Source organism: Canis lupus, chromosome X, assembly GCF_011100685.1.
Source record: "Canis lupus familiaris isolate Mischka breed German Shepherd chromosome X, alternate assembly UU_Cfam_GSD_1.0, whole genome shotgun sequence".
Taxonomy (NCBI): domain Eukaryota; kingdom Metazoa; phylum Chordata; class Mammalia; order Carnivora; family Canidae; genus Canis; species Canis lupus.
The window spans coordinates 11,998,923-12,014,472 of record NC_049260.1 but is presented as its reverse complement, the minus strand read 5'-3'; the positions used below and the strand labels follow the sequence as shown (position 1 = coordinate 12,014,472).

Below are 15,550 nucleotides of genomic sequence, written 5' to 3'. Positions count from 1 at the left end.
GCAGAGGGAGAAGCAGGCTCTCCACAGGGAGCTCGATGCGGGACTCGATCCCAGGACCCTGGGATCATGACCCTGAGCGAAAGGCAGATGCTCAAACACTGAGCCCCCAGGTGCCCCCATATATACAAATATTAAATCATTATGTTGTACTCCCCAAACTAATATGTTATATGTCAATTATACCTCAATAAAAAAGGATGGTTAAAAAACAGGAATTGCAGGAGAGACATGGAATTAAGCAGAAATGTGGGAGAAACAAGAATTATGAGGGAGAAAGAAGCAGTATGGGAAAGAATGAAGCATTGTAGGGGAGAATGGAAGATTGTGGGTTATAATGGAGAACTGTGAGTGAGAACAAGGAATTCTGGGAGATATAGAGACTTGAGGAGGGATGAGGAATTGTGGGAAAGACAAGGTATTGTGGGATGTATAGATAAATGATCTCTTGCATTGCTCCCGACCTTCCTGCATGAGCAATATCCCTCCCATTATGGCTACACTCTTGTGGTCCATCTGGGCCACCCTTCTATTACGCTCCCTCACATCTCTCTGGTCTCTGGCTGTCGCCCCAACACTTTTCTGTAATTCTTTATGTCCATGCTTATCATTTCAAAGCCATGTCTCTGGACTCCACTGGGCCAATACTTCCTGTTCAGATCACACTCCTACCACTGGCGATTCCTTTCATTCACTCCTGGCTGCTTCCTACCTCCCAATACACTTATTTTTGGCTAGGCTAAGTCCTCCAAGCTCAGCTGTGAGCACACTTCTATCTAGGACCTTGCTTCTAATTCTCTGTTATAAATGAGCCTTCACCCAACTTGCCAGACACCTTCACTGAAGGTCATGTTTTTGTGACCCACCTGCACCATGTCCCTACCAGTCAGGCCATGACAAATGGGCTCAGTCCTAACACATTCCCTTCTGCATTCAACATTCCTCTCCCTCCAAGATCACTCCTCAGGCTGGCCTCTGTGTTAGTCAATGGTCACTCCCCTCCCATCATAGCTCTACCCCATTCACACGCACTGGTAATGCCCCTCTCATCCAGCCATGCCCCTCTCAATTGGGCTATCCCTTTGTTCTCTGCCCATGCCACATCCTTGCAACCTGCCATGGCCATGCCCATCCGGTTCCAGGAAAGCTAGGTACACTCTGTCTCAACCAACCCTACTGTGCGTGCCATACTTCCTTTGCTTCCCCACTGGCAAGACCTGGTCCCTGGTACCTCAGAGAGTGCCTGTGGGTGGGGAGTGCTGAGGTCCTGAGAAGCCTACTCAGGCCCCAGGGCTTGGTTCCAGTGGCATCTGTATAATGAAATGAGGGCATGGACCCATGATCCTTGTCTAAAATATAACTTTCCTCAGGTTTCTCCTAGCTCAAAACACCATGACTTGATGAGAAGCAATGTAGTCGTTCAGTGGGTGAACCCAGCTTGTAGATGGGTCACAGAACCATATTCCTCCCAGACAGTGTTCATGTCCATTAAATCTGTGTTCCTTCTAGCCAAGTTTCATGTTCTCTAATGTGACCCGGAAAACCTGTTCCTTCCAGTTCTTCAGCTGACCTTAAATGCTAGACAGATGCAGGGAGTAAGTAGCAACCCTGCATTTCCTGATATCTCCTCCCAAAGACCTTTCCTAGGCACCCAGGGTGCTCTGGCTGTCTAGGGACAGAACTGACATTACCCCACTTACACTGAAACTCCGGCTGCAGCCCTGTGCTCTGAGATCACTCTGCTAGCTTTGCTCCCTCCATTTACAACTCTGAGTCTGAAAGAAAAAAAAATGAAGAGGGTATATAAACCTTTTTTCCCCATCCAAAAGTCTCAGAATGAACACTCCTGGGGCCAAGGTCCTCTTCATTATCCATTCAGTCACTCATTCACTCAAACCATATTTATCAAGTACTATAGTTCAGTGACTGATGAGCCTCAAGGAGCTTATAGCCTGAAATTGTCCCAAGTTGGGTTTTGAAGATAAGAAATGACTGGAGAGTAAAGGAAGGTGTGTTATGGGAATTGATAGGTGGAAAAGGACTTGGTAATGCTAACGTTATTTTGTATACTGGGACTCACAAACTGGATGATGCTCCGGTGGCCTGGCCCACAGCACAAATCTAAACCTAAGTCAGCCTGCACTTATGGGAAATATCTGCCAGGGTGACCATGCCAGTCACGATCCTTCAGCTCTGTTTTAGCAAGCCTACCTTACTCTAGAAAATAGGACCCGCCAGCCTTATAAAGAAATCCTTGGCTTCCTAGCCAATTGTGCTCTGTTCCAGGACTGCCCCTACTAATGCTCTATGAAACTCCTCTTGCCTGAAATCCATGGGGAAAAATGCTCCCCTGCTTGTGAGGCACTATACTCCCTAATCCATGTATTGTTTTCCCTTGAATAAAGGACATCAAACTTGTTACTAAATTGTATTATTTTTGTCATTTGACAATAACGACAGGCCTACTTAATCTGATTAGCAGGAACATTTGGGGCAGAAAAACATAGGAAGCCACTTTAGTCATATTTACTAGGGCTCCTTTCTCGATGAATTCTCAATAAATCTTCACTGAATGTATATCCCTTTTTTAAAAAAAATATTTTATTTGTTTATTCATGAGACACACACACACAGAGAGAGAGAGAGAGAGAGAGAGAGAGGCAGAGACACAGGCAGAGGGAGAAGCAGGCTCCATGCAGGGAGCCTGATGTGGGACTCAATCCGGGGACTCCAGGATCAGGCCCTGGGCCAAAGGCGGTGCTAAACCACTGAGCCCCCCCACCCCACCCCGGGCTACCCACTGAGTTGCTTTTTATGTAGTTAGCAAGAGATTACTTCTTCCACAAATGATCTGAGGCAACTTATGAAAATATAGACAATGCTAGATAAACGAAATAGTTGAAGGAATCAAGGAAAGGGGAGCTGAAAAGAAAGAGAACAGTGCAGCTAGTGATAAGATAGATGAGCAAGTAGACAAGCAGTTAGATCCTGAACCTCCCCCTTGTGAGCACAGAGGAAAACGTCCTTGTTAAAGGCAGGCCAGAGATTTGACTATAAAACTGTGAATGCCCATTGAAAGAGAGAATGATAACCATTTTAAGGTTTTCCAGTGTTCATAACATAAAAGCTAGGGTTTTTCTTTGATTGATTTTGGGAAGTAAAGCTTTCTCAATCTTTAGTACCAAAAGAAATCCTGATTTCTCATAAAGATTATGTAGCGAGCTAAATGGGACATAGGTGTCATAAAGAATTGCACAGTTCCCCTTTCATGTAATTCATTGCTACAGTCACAAAGCACAATGCATGAAACCATACCCAAACTTTCCTGTTTAACTAAGTAAAGCACACAGGTCCTGAATGGTCTGGCCTAATCCATGGTACAATTTAGATTATTGTTCCCCAGGACGGCAAGTAGGTTTCAACCCACATTTCAACTCTGATCCATTCATAGTAGCTGCCTGAGTAATGTCTGGGAAGTTTCGCAGCTGAAGGAAGGAAAGAAGAAGGAAAACATTTTGTGATTGATCAACACTATGGGATGAGTGAGTGGCTGCAAGCAACAACCAATCCAGTATCTCCGATTCATAGGAATAGAGGTCTTTACAGTCTTCCAGAAACATTTCTCATTAAAGGGCTGCTGCTAACTATTCACACAGAAGAAAGTATAAGATCATTGTCGCTGGCCAAAACTTAAGGGCAGAAGCTTTGAGATATTCATTTATATGCTTTCTACATCAACTAGGAGGAGGGTGGTTTAAGATTCTGTTATTAAAATGAGAGCTTCCAGCCAAAGTGGTACATGGTCTGATGCCCCCTCTCCCTCGTTATGAAGGTTGGCAAAGGAAGTACATCTGGACAGCGCTAACGACCTCTGGGTAAACTCCTGCAGGCAGCCCAATAGGCAATCAAAGACTGAATCCTACTTCGTGCAAGGCTGTAAGATTTTAGCCTAGAAAAGCAAGCATTATGTGTCCAGACCATGAAAAACTTTCCGGGTAACATCTAAGAAGCAGTGTAAATAATTAAACCTCTAGGAGAAAATATCAGAAGGCTCCGTACCATCTCGCTTTTACTACATCAACCTCATGATTTATTGGTCTTCATTCACAGGATGAGACACACAGGCACTCATGCATTTCATTGAAGAAACTGTTTTTTAAATTCCACTTAAAATTCACTTTAAGAAGATGATGTTGGCAAAACTACGCTCGGTTTGTCTATTTTTTGTTTCCAAGCAGTAGTGATTCATTTTCATTGAAGTAAGACAATGTTAGCCTACGACAAATAAGTCAAAGTTCATTATGGTTATGGCTGTAAAATTAGCCTACAAAACTTTTTTTTTCTCAAAGATTTTTTTTATTTATTCATGAGAGACATAGAGAGAGAGAGAGGCAGAGACATAGGCAGAGGGAGAAGCAGGCTCCATGCAGGGAGCCCGATGTGGGACTTGATCCTGGGTCTCCAAGATCACGCCCTGGGCTGAAGGCTGCACTAAACCACTGAGCCACTGGGGCTGCCCTAGCCTACAAAACTTGATGAGCCTTTTAACTGTCACAGTTTCATAAGATTTTCTTGTCCTAAAAGGGAGCATAAAATATCAGGATGGAGACAAAAATATTCCAAAGCCTTATTTATGATAGATCCTGGAAACTGTTTTGTTTTTTCTGCCTAGGAATGAGAAAAAAAATGTATTGGGCTTCATAGAAATCAAGTTTATGATTAGGATTAGTCAATTCAATTGTGTTCAACAGATATTCCTGAGCCATTAGAAATACAAAAAATGAGGGACGCCTGGGTAGCTCAGGTTGAGTGTCTGCCTTTGGCTCAGGTTGTGATCCTGGGTCCTGGGATCGAGTCCCGCATTGGGCTCCCCACAGGAAGCCTGTGTCTCTGCCTCTCTCTCTGTGTCTCTCATGAAAAAATAAAATCTTTAAAATAAAAAAAAGAAATGCAAAAAGTGAAACAAATACAGTCCCTGTTCTCCAGGAAGTTTCAATTTTGTAGGACACAAAAGCAAATCACATTGGCAACACCTGCACATACAAATGTGAAATAAATACTATGAGAATGCAGGAAAGGGAGAGAATACAAAGTTAGCAGATTGGACAAGTCAGTCATAAAACTCAACCAAAAAAGCAAAAAAGAGGGGGGGAGGGGAATTTTCTCAAAGTAGTTCATTGAGATAGATCTGGAATAATGGCTAAGACGTTCATAGGTTAAAAAAAAGAAAAAAGAAAAGAAGGCTCACGGTGTTTAATTCAAGGAAGCAGGTGTGAAAACAAACGCATACGAAGGACAGAGGTGAGATGGGGCTGGGTGCAGGGACTGGAAGGTTGGAGGGCTCAGGAGGTGGGGCGGGGGGGCGGGGGCATCGGGGTAGATGCACCTGAAGAGCCAAGTTGGGTTCAGGTCTCTGAGGCCCAGGAGTTTGGACCACCTGCCACAGGCCCCGGGTGCTGATGAAGATTTCAGGGTGGCAATGCCTCCCCTGTAAGTGCCAGTGTGAAGGGTGTTGGAAGGTGGGCGCGGCATTCCAGGGCCCGGGCGCTGTCCAAGGTCCCGTCGGACTGGCGCCACCAGGCCTGAACAGCCAGGCAGGGCCTGGGAGGCTGCGGAGGCGGGAAGGCCGGGGCCCAGGGATTCGCAGGAGTGAAAGAAGCAGGCCAAGGGGACTTGGGAAGTCATCTGTCAGCCACGTGGGCCTCATGCCACCGTGTTCTGGACCTCCGTGATTGCGCCCGCCTGGAAGTGACACCTGGACTTAAGGGTACAGGAGATGTGGTTCAGGTGTACCCCTTCCACACCGTTCCAGGGGTTCACATTGGGAACAGATGGGAGAGGAGCAGCAAGGGGTGGAGCGGCTGCTAGCTCACCTGTAAAGCAGTTCCTGAACTCATGGAGCCGGGAGGGAAAAATATAACGTCACCAGTGTGGTCCCTGAAGAAGCTCCAAGAAGGACAGCTTCGTTGGGATGGCAGTGGGGGGGGGGGGGTGCAGCTGGTAGGAGATCAGACCCCGGGGGTGGTCCAGGGACCCTGGAACAAGATTGGGTTTGGAGCGCATGACTGGGCACCGGGGCCACAAGAAAGAGGTGAGCCCTCAGCTGCCTCCTACCTCATTGTCCTGAAGGTTGCTCATCTTTTCTGCGTCTCCAAGGGTGACACTTACTACACATACAGCTATGAGGTTTTCCTCAGCGTATGACATGTGACTTATTTATTTGTACATGTGAACAATAAAAGTAATGATCCCAATTTGTCAAGGTGTCATTGCCAAATATGGTCTCCAATATACTATATCCTAAGTTGCTGTTTCTGATATTGGCAAACTAGGAAGCAATATGTGATCCCTTACCCAAAAGCATCTGCGCAATGCAAGGGGCCCCATTAGGTTAAAACAGAGTTCCCTGGCCCTGGCACTAGTGACATTTAGGGTCAGATAACTCTTTGTTGTGGGGGGCTGTCCTGTGCATTGTAGGATATTTAGCAGCACCCCTGTCTCTACCCACCCATTAGAAGGCCATTGAAGTCCCCATCCCTGTCCCTCAGGGCCACACCTTAACAACCAGAAATGTCTCCAGACATTTCCAGATGTTCTTGGGGGAGGGGGTGCAAAATTGCCCCTGATTAAGAACCACTGAGTTAGGGATGCCTGGGTGGCTCAGCAGTTGAGCTTCTACCTTCGGCCCAGAGCGTGATCCTGGAGTCCCATAATCAAGTCCTGTATTGGGCTCCCTGCATGGAGCCTACTTCTCTCTCTGTTTGTGTCTCTGCTGCTCTCTCTCTGTGCCTCTCATGAATAAATAAATAAAATCTAAAAAAAAAACAAAAAAACACTGAGTTAAAATATAATAGGTTTGCATAAAAGCAAAAATCTTTTATCCCCGTATGTATCTTAACCTGATGACAGCTTGAAGAGAGTAGAATCATTTTATCACCTCTATAAGTATTCTGGAAATGTTGGGATATTTATTATAAGTCTCTTGAAATTGTTTATTATATACATACATCAATTTCATTCCAATTAAACGATGAAGAATCACACTTGATTAAAAATCTACAATTTCAGGGTACTTGGCTGTATCAGGGAAAAGTACTGGGAGTTTATGTATTTTCTGCAGTGCTACATTTATTTGAGTGGCTACGTTAAGAAAAGAGTGACCCGGTGGCACAGCGGTTTAGTGCCGCCTACAGCCTGGGGTGTGATCCTGGAGAGCCGGGATAGAGTCCCATGTCGGGCTCCTTGCATGGAGCCTGCTTCTCCCTCCGCCTGTGTCTCTGCACGCCCTCCCCCCCCATAAATAAATAAGTAAGTAAGTAAATAATAGATTAATTAATTAATTAATTTAAACAAAAAAGAAAAGAGTGACACTCCACCAAACAAAGACAGTTGGCCTAGAGGCACCTGGCTGGCTCAGTCAGTAGAGCATGCAACTCTTGATCTCAGGGTTATAAGTTTGAGCCTCATATTGCAAAGTAGATTACTTAAAAATAAAATCTTAAAAACATCTATGACTTCTATTGTAGAAAATTAGTGAGTGGTGCTAAATATAATTGAGACACTAGTTTAAAAAATGCAGCCTTTTTACCTTATGAGAGGTTTCCATACTCAGTGATTAAAGGTTTTATTTGATTTCTTTCAAAGTGTCACAGCCAGACACATTTCCCAAAAACCAATAAAAATGTGCAGGGGCACTTGGGTGGCTTAGTTGGTTGAGCCTCCGATGCTTGGTTTCGGCTCAGGTCATGATCTCCTTGGTCCTGGGACTGGGCCTTTGCAATGGGTTCCATGCTCATCAGGGAGTCTACTTGAAGATTCTCTCCCTCTGTTCCTCCCCCCCCCACCATGCTCACACACACTCTTTCTCTCTCTCAATCTCTCTCTCTAAAATAAATAAATAAATCTTTTAAAAATGTACAGAGTAAAAAATAATAATAAAATAAAAATGTACAGAGTAACATAATATTTTATTTTTATTTATTTTTTAAGTAGGCTCAATGCCCATCATGGAGTCCAACACAGGGCTTGAAATCACAACCCTGAGATCAAGACCTGAGCTGAGATCAAGAGGTGGATGCCTAACCAACTTAGCCACCCAGGCACACCAGAGTAACATCATATTTTAAATGGTTTCACAGTTTTCTGTAGTAGATTTAGTCCTATAGGTTTAATAAATTTCTGTTTGTGATAATTAAGTGGAATAATCAGGGTCAAAATTCAAAAAGGACATTGACCTCTACTACCTCTTGTTTAATTGCAAGTAAATGGAGTATACATATGCTCACATGCTTTTTACAGAGCTATGAACTTTTAAAAGTTATCTTGCATGAATTAAATGAATGATAGATACATATGTCTGCTTTCCATGTGATTTCTTTTTTTAATTTTTTTTATTTATTCATGAGAGACACAGAGAGAGAGAGAGGCAGAGACACAGGCAGAGGGAGAAGCAGGCTCCATGCAGGGAGCCCAACGTGGGACTCGATCCTGGGTCAGCAGGATCACGCCCTGGGCTGAAGGCAGGCACTAAACTACTGAGCCACCCGGGCTGCCCTCCATGTGATTTCATATTTAATTTACCCTCCAGGGCAGTAGATCAATGTTATGTATGAGAAACTGCTTTTCAATAGTGTTGTGGAGTATGAAAATACACAGAAAAATCAGTTTCTTTTTCCTGTCTTAAGAGAAACAGTGCCTTCTGTATTGCTCATTGCAACAGTAACCTCAACTTTTTATCTTTGTTCTCTAAACTCCAAACATTGGCAGTAAATAGTAACATATTCAGAATGATTGAAACTGCTTTGTCATCATTATCACTGTTATTGATAGGTTATTGGGCTTATATGTGGAACTGCTCAAATGAGCATTGTATGAAGCAAATTACATAAAGATGACTCCTTTGAAAGTTCACTACTTAAAACTTGTACATAGTAAATTTGTGCAAGATATTAAAAGTTATAAGAAAGTAGAGATAGTATTTGAGAGGCAATAATCCTAGTGTCCAGTTCCGTTTTCCATCTATTTTATTGAGATCTCCATGATGCTATTTATCTTTTTTTAAGATTTTATTCATTTATTCATGAGAGACACACAGAGAGAGGCAGGGACAGAGGGAGAAGGAGGGAGAGGCAGAGGGAGAAGCAGGCTCCCCGGGGGGAGCCTGATGCAGGACTCAATCCTGGAAGCCCAGGATCACACTCTGAGCCGAAGGGAGATACCTCAACCACTGAGCCACTCAGGCATCCCTCTATAACACTATTTAACAATTAATTTATTTTTAGTACTTTCTATGTAATATGTGACTTATGGTGTCTTTGGATTTGAAATCAAGTTATGAACAGTGTCTCATATTTGTCACTTGAGCTTTTGTCTTTCTATTCACCTGACTGGACCTATAAAAGTTGACATTTTGAATCATGACATTTTGGGCTGCACATCTGACATTGTCTTTTGTTGTTGTTAAACAAATCCAAACATAAGAGTACATCAGTGCATAGTCAGAAATTTGCTTTATCTTGACATAAAAATCTTACTACCTTAAGAAATTGTATATTTCATAGCTATTTAATATTATGATAAATCTGCTTTATTTTTTTTTAAGATTTATTTATTTATTTTATGATAGACATAGAGAGAGAGAGAGAGGCAGAGACACAGGAGGAGGGAGAAGCAGGCTCCATGCCGGGAGCCCGACGCAGGACTTGATCCCAGGACTCCAGGATCGTGCCATGGGCCAAAGGCAGGTGCCAAACCGCTGAGCCACCCAGGGATCCCCGATAAATCTGCTTTAAAACAATATGAAAGTCATCTATATTGCTTTTATTGTAAAAAAGGAAATTTGCCCTATGAGCACAGTATTCATTTGTGATTCATTTTAAAAGAATATTGTTAAAAAAATAAGAATATTGTTAGATGCTTATTTGAAGTTATGAATGAAATATCTTTGGATATTAGTGGGTAAATTGTACAGACTTCCTCTTATAAATTCTAAGATTAAAAATGTATCAATGTACTTCAGATTAATAAGAATGCTATTTAAAATAAGATATATACACATATATATTTAGTTAAATTTGAAAGGAACTTAGAAATGTACAAAACATTTCATCCTTTTCTAATTACTGAGTTACAGAAAAAATTAAAACTATAACTATTTTGAAAATGAATAATAATGAAATCACTGTACGTCTACACTTCTTATGTCACATGGCCAAAGAAATAGGAGGAAAATTCACAGCCACAGATATTTTCATTATTAACTAAGACTAAAAATAAATGAGCTTACTTACTAGTCAATTCAAGAGTTACAAACAGGGATGCCTGGATGGCTCAGTGGTTGAGTGCCTGCCTTGGCCCAGCAGGTGATCCTGGAGTTCTGGGATTGAGTCCCACATCAGGCTCCCTGCATGGAGCCTGCCTCTCTCTGTACCTGTGCCTCTGCCTCTCTCTCTCTCTGTGTCTTTCATGAATGACTAAATAAAATCTTTTTTTTTTAAGTTACAAACAGAACAACAAAACAAGTATAACAACTAGAAGAAGGACTTGATAAATATAAATAAGATGGATAAATCAGAACACAGAAAGAATAGAAAAAAAAAATCTAAGAACATGTTCTTTGAAAAAACAATACCAAAGAAATAGCAAAATTTCTGGCAAGTCTAATGGAAAATAAGAAAAAATTAATGTATTCACTAGCAAATATATAAAACATGGAAACAAATATAGATTTTTTGGGGAAATAGTCTATACAGCTAATGAAAATACTGGAAAATCTGAATGAATGAAATGACTTTCTCAGAAACTGTAGGGAATCTAAATGGACTCAGAAAGAAGTATTAAATCTGAAATAACTAAACAATGGAAGGAATGGAGTTTTCAAAGAACTTGCCCCAAAAATGCATGGTCCAGATTATTTACCTGTAAATTTTTTATTTTTATGCTTTTCAAATATTTCACTTAAAAAAAAAAAGATTGGGATCCCTGGGTGGCGCAGCGGTTTGGCGCCTGCCTTTGGCCCAGGGCGCGATCCTGGAGACCCGGGATCGAATCCCACATCGGGCTCCCGGTGCATGGAGCCTGCTTCTCCCTCTGCCTGTGTCTCTGCCTCTCTCTCTCTCTTTCTCTCTCTCTCTGTGTGACTATCATAAATAAATAAAAAAAATTAAAAAAAAAAGATTTTATTTATTTATTCATGAGATACACACACAGAGAGAGGCAGAGACAGGCAGAGGGAGAAGCAGGCTCCCTGCAGGGAGCCCAATGCGGAACTCGATTCCAGGACCCTGGGATCACAACCTGAGCCAAAGGCAGACACTCAACAACTGAGCCACCCAGTTGCCCCTTGAATATTTCTCTTCTTTTCTTTTCTTTTCTTTCTTTTCTTTTCTTTTCTTTCTTTCTTTTCTTTTCTTTCTTTTCTTTTTTAAGATTTTATTTATTTATTCATGAGAGACACAGAGAGAAAGAGAGGCAGAGATACAGGCAGAGGGAGAAGCAGACTCCGTGCAGAGAGCCCGACATGGGACTCGATCCCAGGTCTCCAGGATCACACCCTGGGCTGAAGGCGGCGCCAAACCGCTGAGCCACCTGAGCTGCCCCTCCTTGAATATTTCTATACACAGAAAATGTTGGAAATATCTTTGCACGATTTTCAAGGTGATATTATAATGACAAAAAAAGAGAATCTTCAAGATTTAGCACCTGAAAAGGAGCCCACATGCTATTCTTCTTATGAAAATAGGTCTAAACATCTGAGGGGAAAAAGTAGCAAAATAAGTCCAGTAGCATGTTAAAAATAAACAAACTGAGTTTATAGAAGGATTGGATCAATGTAAAGAAATGTATTAGTATAATGCACCAACTGGTAGAAACCCAATGATTATACTGATACTGAGAAGGCAATTGATAAAGCTCAACATTGATTATTGATAAAAAGAATTTTTAGTAAGCTAGAGATACATTATATTTAAAATGACTCACAAGATCCTGTGGAAGAAGACAAGGGTCCATGTTTTTCCCACCATTACATCAGCCCATTCTGATAGTGTCACTACAATGAGACAAAACAAGAACATCGCATCATCGGCTCGGTATTATTGTTGAAAAGTAAAAGAAAGAATTTGAAGTATGTTTACATAATATGAAATATAGGATTGCTTTCCAGGAAAATTACATATCATAAATTAATTTTTTAAAAATATTTTATTTATTTATTCATGAGAAGCACAGAGAGACAGAGTGGGGCAGAGACACAGGCAGAGGGAGAAGCAGGCTCCGTGCAGGGACCCCGACGTGGGACTCGATCCTGGGTCTCCAGGTTCATGCCCTGGGCCAAAGGCAGCACTAAACCTCTGAGCCACCCGGGCTGCCCAAAATTATATATCAAATTGAAGGGAAGAGGGGCACCTGGGTGGCTCTGTCGATTAAGCCTCTGCCTTTGGCTCAGGTCATGATCCCGGGGTCCTGGGATGGAGTCCTGCATTGGACTCCCTGCTCAGCAGAGAGCCTGCTTCTCCCTCTCCCTCGGCCCTTCCCCTGCTCATGCGCGCTCTCTCATGTTCTCTGTCTCTCTCTCATCTTTAAAAAAAAAAAAAGATGTCATTTATTTATTCATGAGAGACACACAGAGAAAGGCAGAGACATAGGCAGAGGGAGAAGCAGGCCCCATGCAGGGAGCCTGATGTGGGACTGGATCCAGAGACCCTGGGATCACACCCTGAGCTGAAGGCAGCCCCTTAACTGCTGAGCCACCCAGGCATCCCAAATAAAATCTTAAAAAAAAAAAAAAAACAAATTGAAGGGGTGAACTAATAACTGACAAAGGATGTGCAAACACAAAAAATTTGAGAAAAATGAACACTTTGGCACAAAAAAGGGCCAAGGATCAAATAAGCAATTTACAAGAAATATAAATGGCTGTTCAATATGTAAAACGTTCCCCTTTACATGAAACAAAGAATTGCAAATCAAAGCAGTATTCATACACTGCTATTCCGTGTGTACTGCCAGAAGATTTTTGAGGACCATGGTATCTGGTGCAGGATGCTGGAAAATGAACATGCTTATGCTGCAGAAAATATGTACACTGATATAATACTTTTGAAAAAGAAATTAGCATGTATCAAAATTTTACAGTTTTGCATAACTTTGAACCCCAGAATTTAAATTTTAAGATTTTATACTGAAGGTATTGTTACAAATGAGCAGAAAATTGCTAGCCTCCAGAATATTTATCACAGTATTTTTATTACAGTAAAAAAAAGAAAATTAGTTTTAAAAGCATGTGATTATGCCCATAAAATGAACACATTAGGCAATCATTAAAACTTTATCATAGAGGAACATTTAATGATGTGGAAATACATTCAAAATATACTATGAAGTTCAAGGGAGAAGATGACAAAGTTTCATAATAGTGCAATCCCGGTGTTTTACTGAGATATAATCAATGTATAGCTGTGTGTAAATTTAAGGTGTATCATGTAGTGATTTGATACATTGATATATTGCAATATAGCATTAGCTAAAACCTCTGTCATGTCACATAATTGTCATTTCTTTTTTGTGGTGAAAACAAGATCTAGTCTCTTAGCAACTTTGAAGTTGACAATATACTATTATTGACTATAACCACTACACTGTACATTAGATCTTCAGAACTTATTTATGTTCCACTGGCAAGGCTGTACCCTTACACAACATTTGCCCATTCCCTCAATTTTCCTAACCCCAGCCCTTGGTACCTACAGTTCTACTTCCAGTTATTTAGTAAGAAGAAACCTATCTGTATTTATGCACACACACACACACACATACACACACACTCAAAGAAAGACCAAGAAAAATATGTTCCAAATATTTAGAAAAACATTAACAATGGTCAGTGATGCTGATGGAATTACAAGTGGTTTCTACCTTTCTCTTTTGCCTTCTCTGTTATTTTCTTTTCTTTTTTTTTTAATTTTTATTTATTTATGATAGTCACACAGAGAGAGAGAGAGGCAGAGACATAGGCAGAGGGAGAAGCAGGCTCCATGCACCAGGAGCCCGACGTGGGATTCGATCCTGGGTCTCCAGGATCGCGCCCTGGGCCAAAGGCAGGCGCCAAACCGCTGCGCCACCCAGGAATCCCTGTTATTTTCTTTTTTTTAAAAAAATTTTTATTTATTCATGACAGACAGACAGAGAGAGGCAGAGACACACAGGCAGAAGGAGAAGCAGGCTCCATCAAGGAGCCCCCCCTCCCACCCATGTGGGACTCCGTCCCCGGACTCCAGATCACACCCTAGGCCGAAGGCAGGTGCTAAACCACTGGGCCACCCAGGGATCCCCCGTCTCCGTTATTTTCTATAAAGGACTTGCATTGTTCTTTTCTTTACCTTTAAAAAATGATACAACAAACATTGGGAAATCATAATTCAAAAGGGAAGATATTTTATTCTTTTCCCAAAATGGCTTAATTCAGCATTTTACTGTCTTCAATCCTAGTCACATAACTGATTAAGCAAGAGCAAAAGAGAAACGTTTGATATGTTTATGAAGTTTAAGGCTAAAGGGAGAGCGAATCACATTTGTCTTTAACATGGCTTTTTTCTCTGATGCAAATAATTAGCTTTGTTATAATCTCCAACTACTGGCTTTTGCTTCCCATGAGGACTTTATCTAGTCTAACATTTCCCAAAATAACTTCATCTAGTCTGACTTCGTTTTCAGGGGTAAATTATGTGAGCTCTCCCTTCTGGGAAATTCCCATTTCACCTAATAGTGAAATTGCTAGAATGATGGGCCTAAGTTTTGGCCACCTCTCCCTCTAATCCAACTTTTCCTGACCCTGTACCCTTGCCACCAAGATGAGGGAGAGGAAAGAAGCTTCCTCAGGTGGACTTACCGAACAGAAATGGGTCCTCTCTGCTAAAATATCACCCATCTAGGAGGGGGAAATGACAGGACTCTCAAAGTGTTGCAGAAGTGTAGTTGTTGGGCAGCCCTGGTGGCACAGCGGTTTAGCGCAACCTGCAGCCCAGGGGGTGATCCTGGAGACCCTGGATCGAGTCCCACGTCAGGCTCTCTGTATGATGCCTGCTTCTCCCTTTGCCTGTGTCTCTGCCTCTCTCTCTCTCTTTGTCTCTATGAATAAATAAATAAAAGTCTTTAAAAAAAAAAAAAAGAAGTGTAGTTGTTGATCTTTTTCTCACGGCTGCTTTGAAAATCCAAGTTTTCTATTTAACATCAGGGTCACCCAATCTCATTTTTTCCATTCTGGTTTTTAAGCAACAAGGTGGAATTTGGGGACTGAATTCAGGAAGAGGCAGTGTGGTAGAGAGGAAAGCCCTGACATCCACTGCCTGGGGGGGCTTGGCTTCTATTGGCATCCATAGAATGCCCACTAGGGGAGACTGTCTTCTGCTCATTATGGTAATCCTCAGAGCATCTCTGAGGCTTTGTTGCAATTTCAGTTTTGACCGATGATGACCAGTGAAGACCCAGTGCAGTTCAGTGTGGTGGAGACAGGGTTCAAGTGACACCCCTTCCCTTCCTCCCATTGCCACCAATG

At 42.0% G+C, this 15,550-nt stretch overlaps 1 protein-coding gene across 4 annotated transcripts in view; it reads right to left on the bottom strand.

The window, feature by feature from the left end:
* Positions 1 to 15,550, bottom strand: part of CA5B (carbonic anhydrase 5B) — a 133,473-nt gene that overhangs the window by 70,875 nt on the left and 47,048 nt on the right. The window contains exon 2 of one of the 4 annotated variants that reach the window (XM_038586882.1): positions 11,977 to 12,046. The exons of the other annotated variants lie outside the window; for them this stretch is intronic. Within the exon in view, the coding sequence (XP_038442810.1) occupies positions 11,977 to 12,006 (30 nt within the window). The 5' untranslated portion in view covers positions 12,007 to 12,046. The remainder of the gene's footprint in view (positions 1 to 11,976; positions 12,047 to 15,550) is intronic. 4 annotated transcript variants of the gene reach the window in all.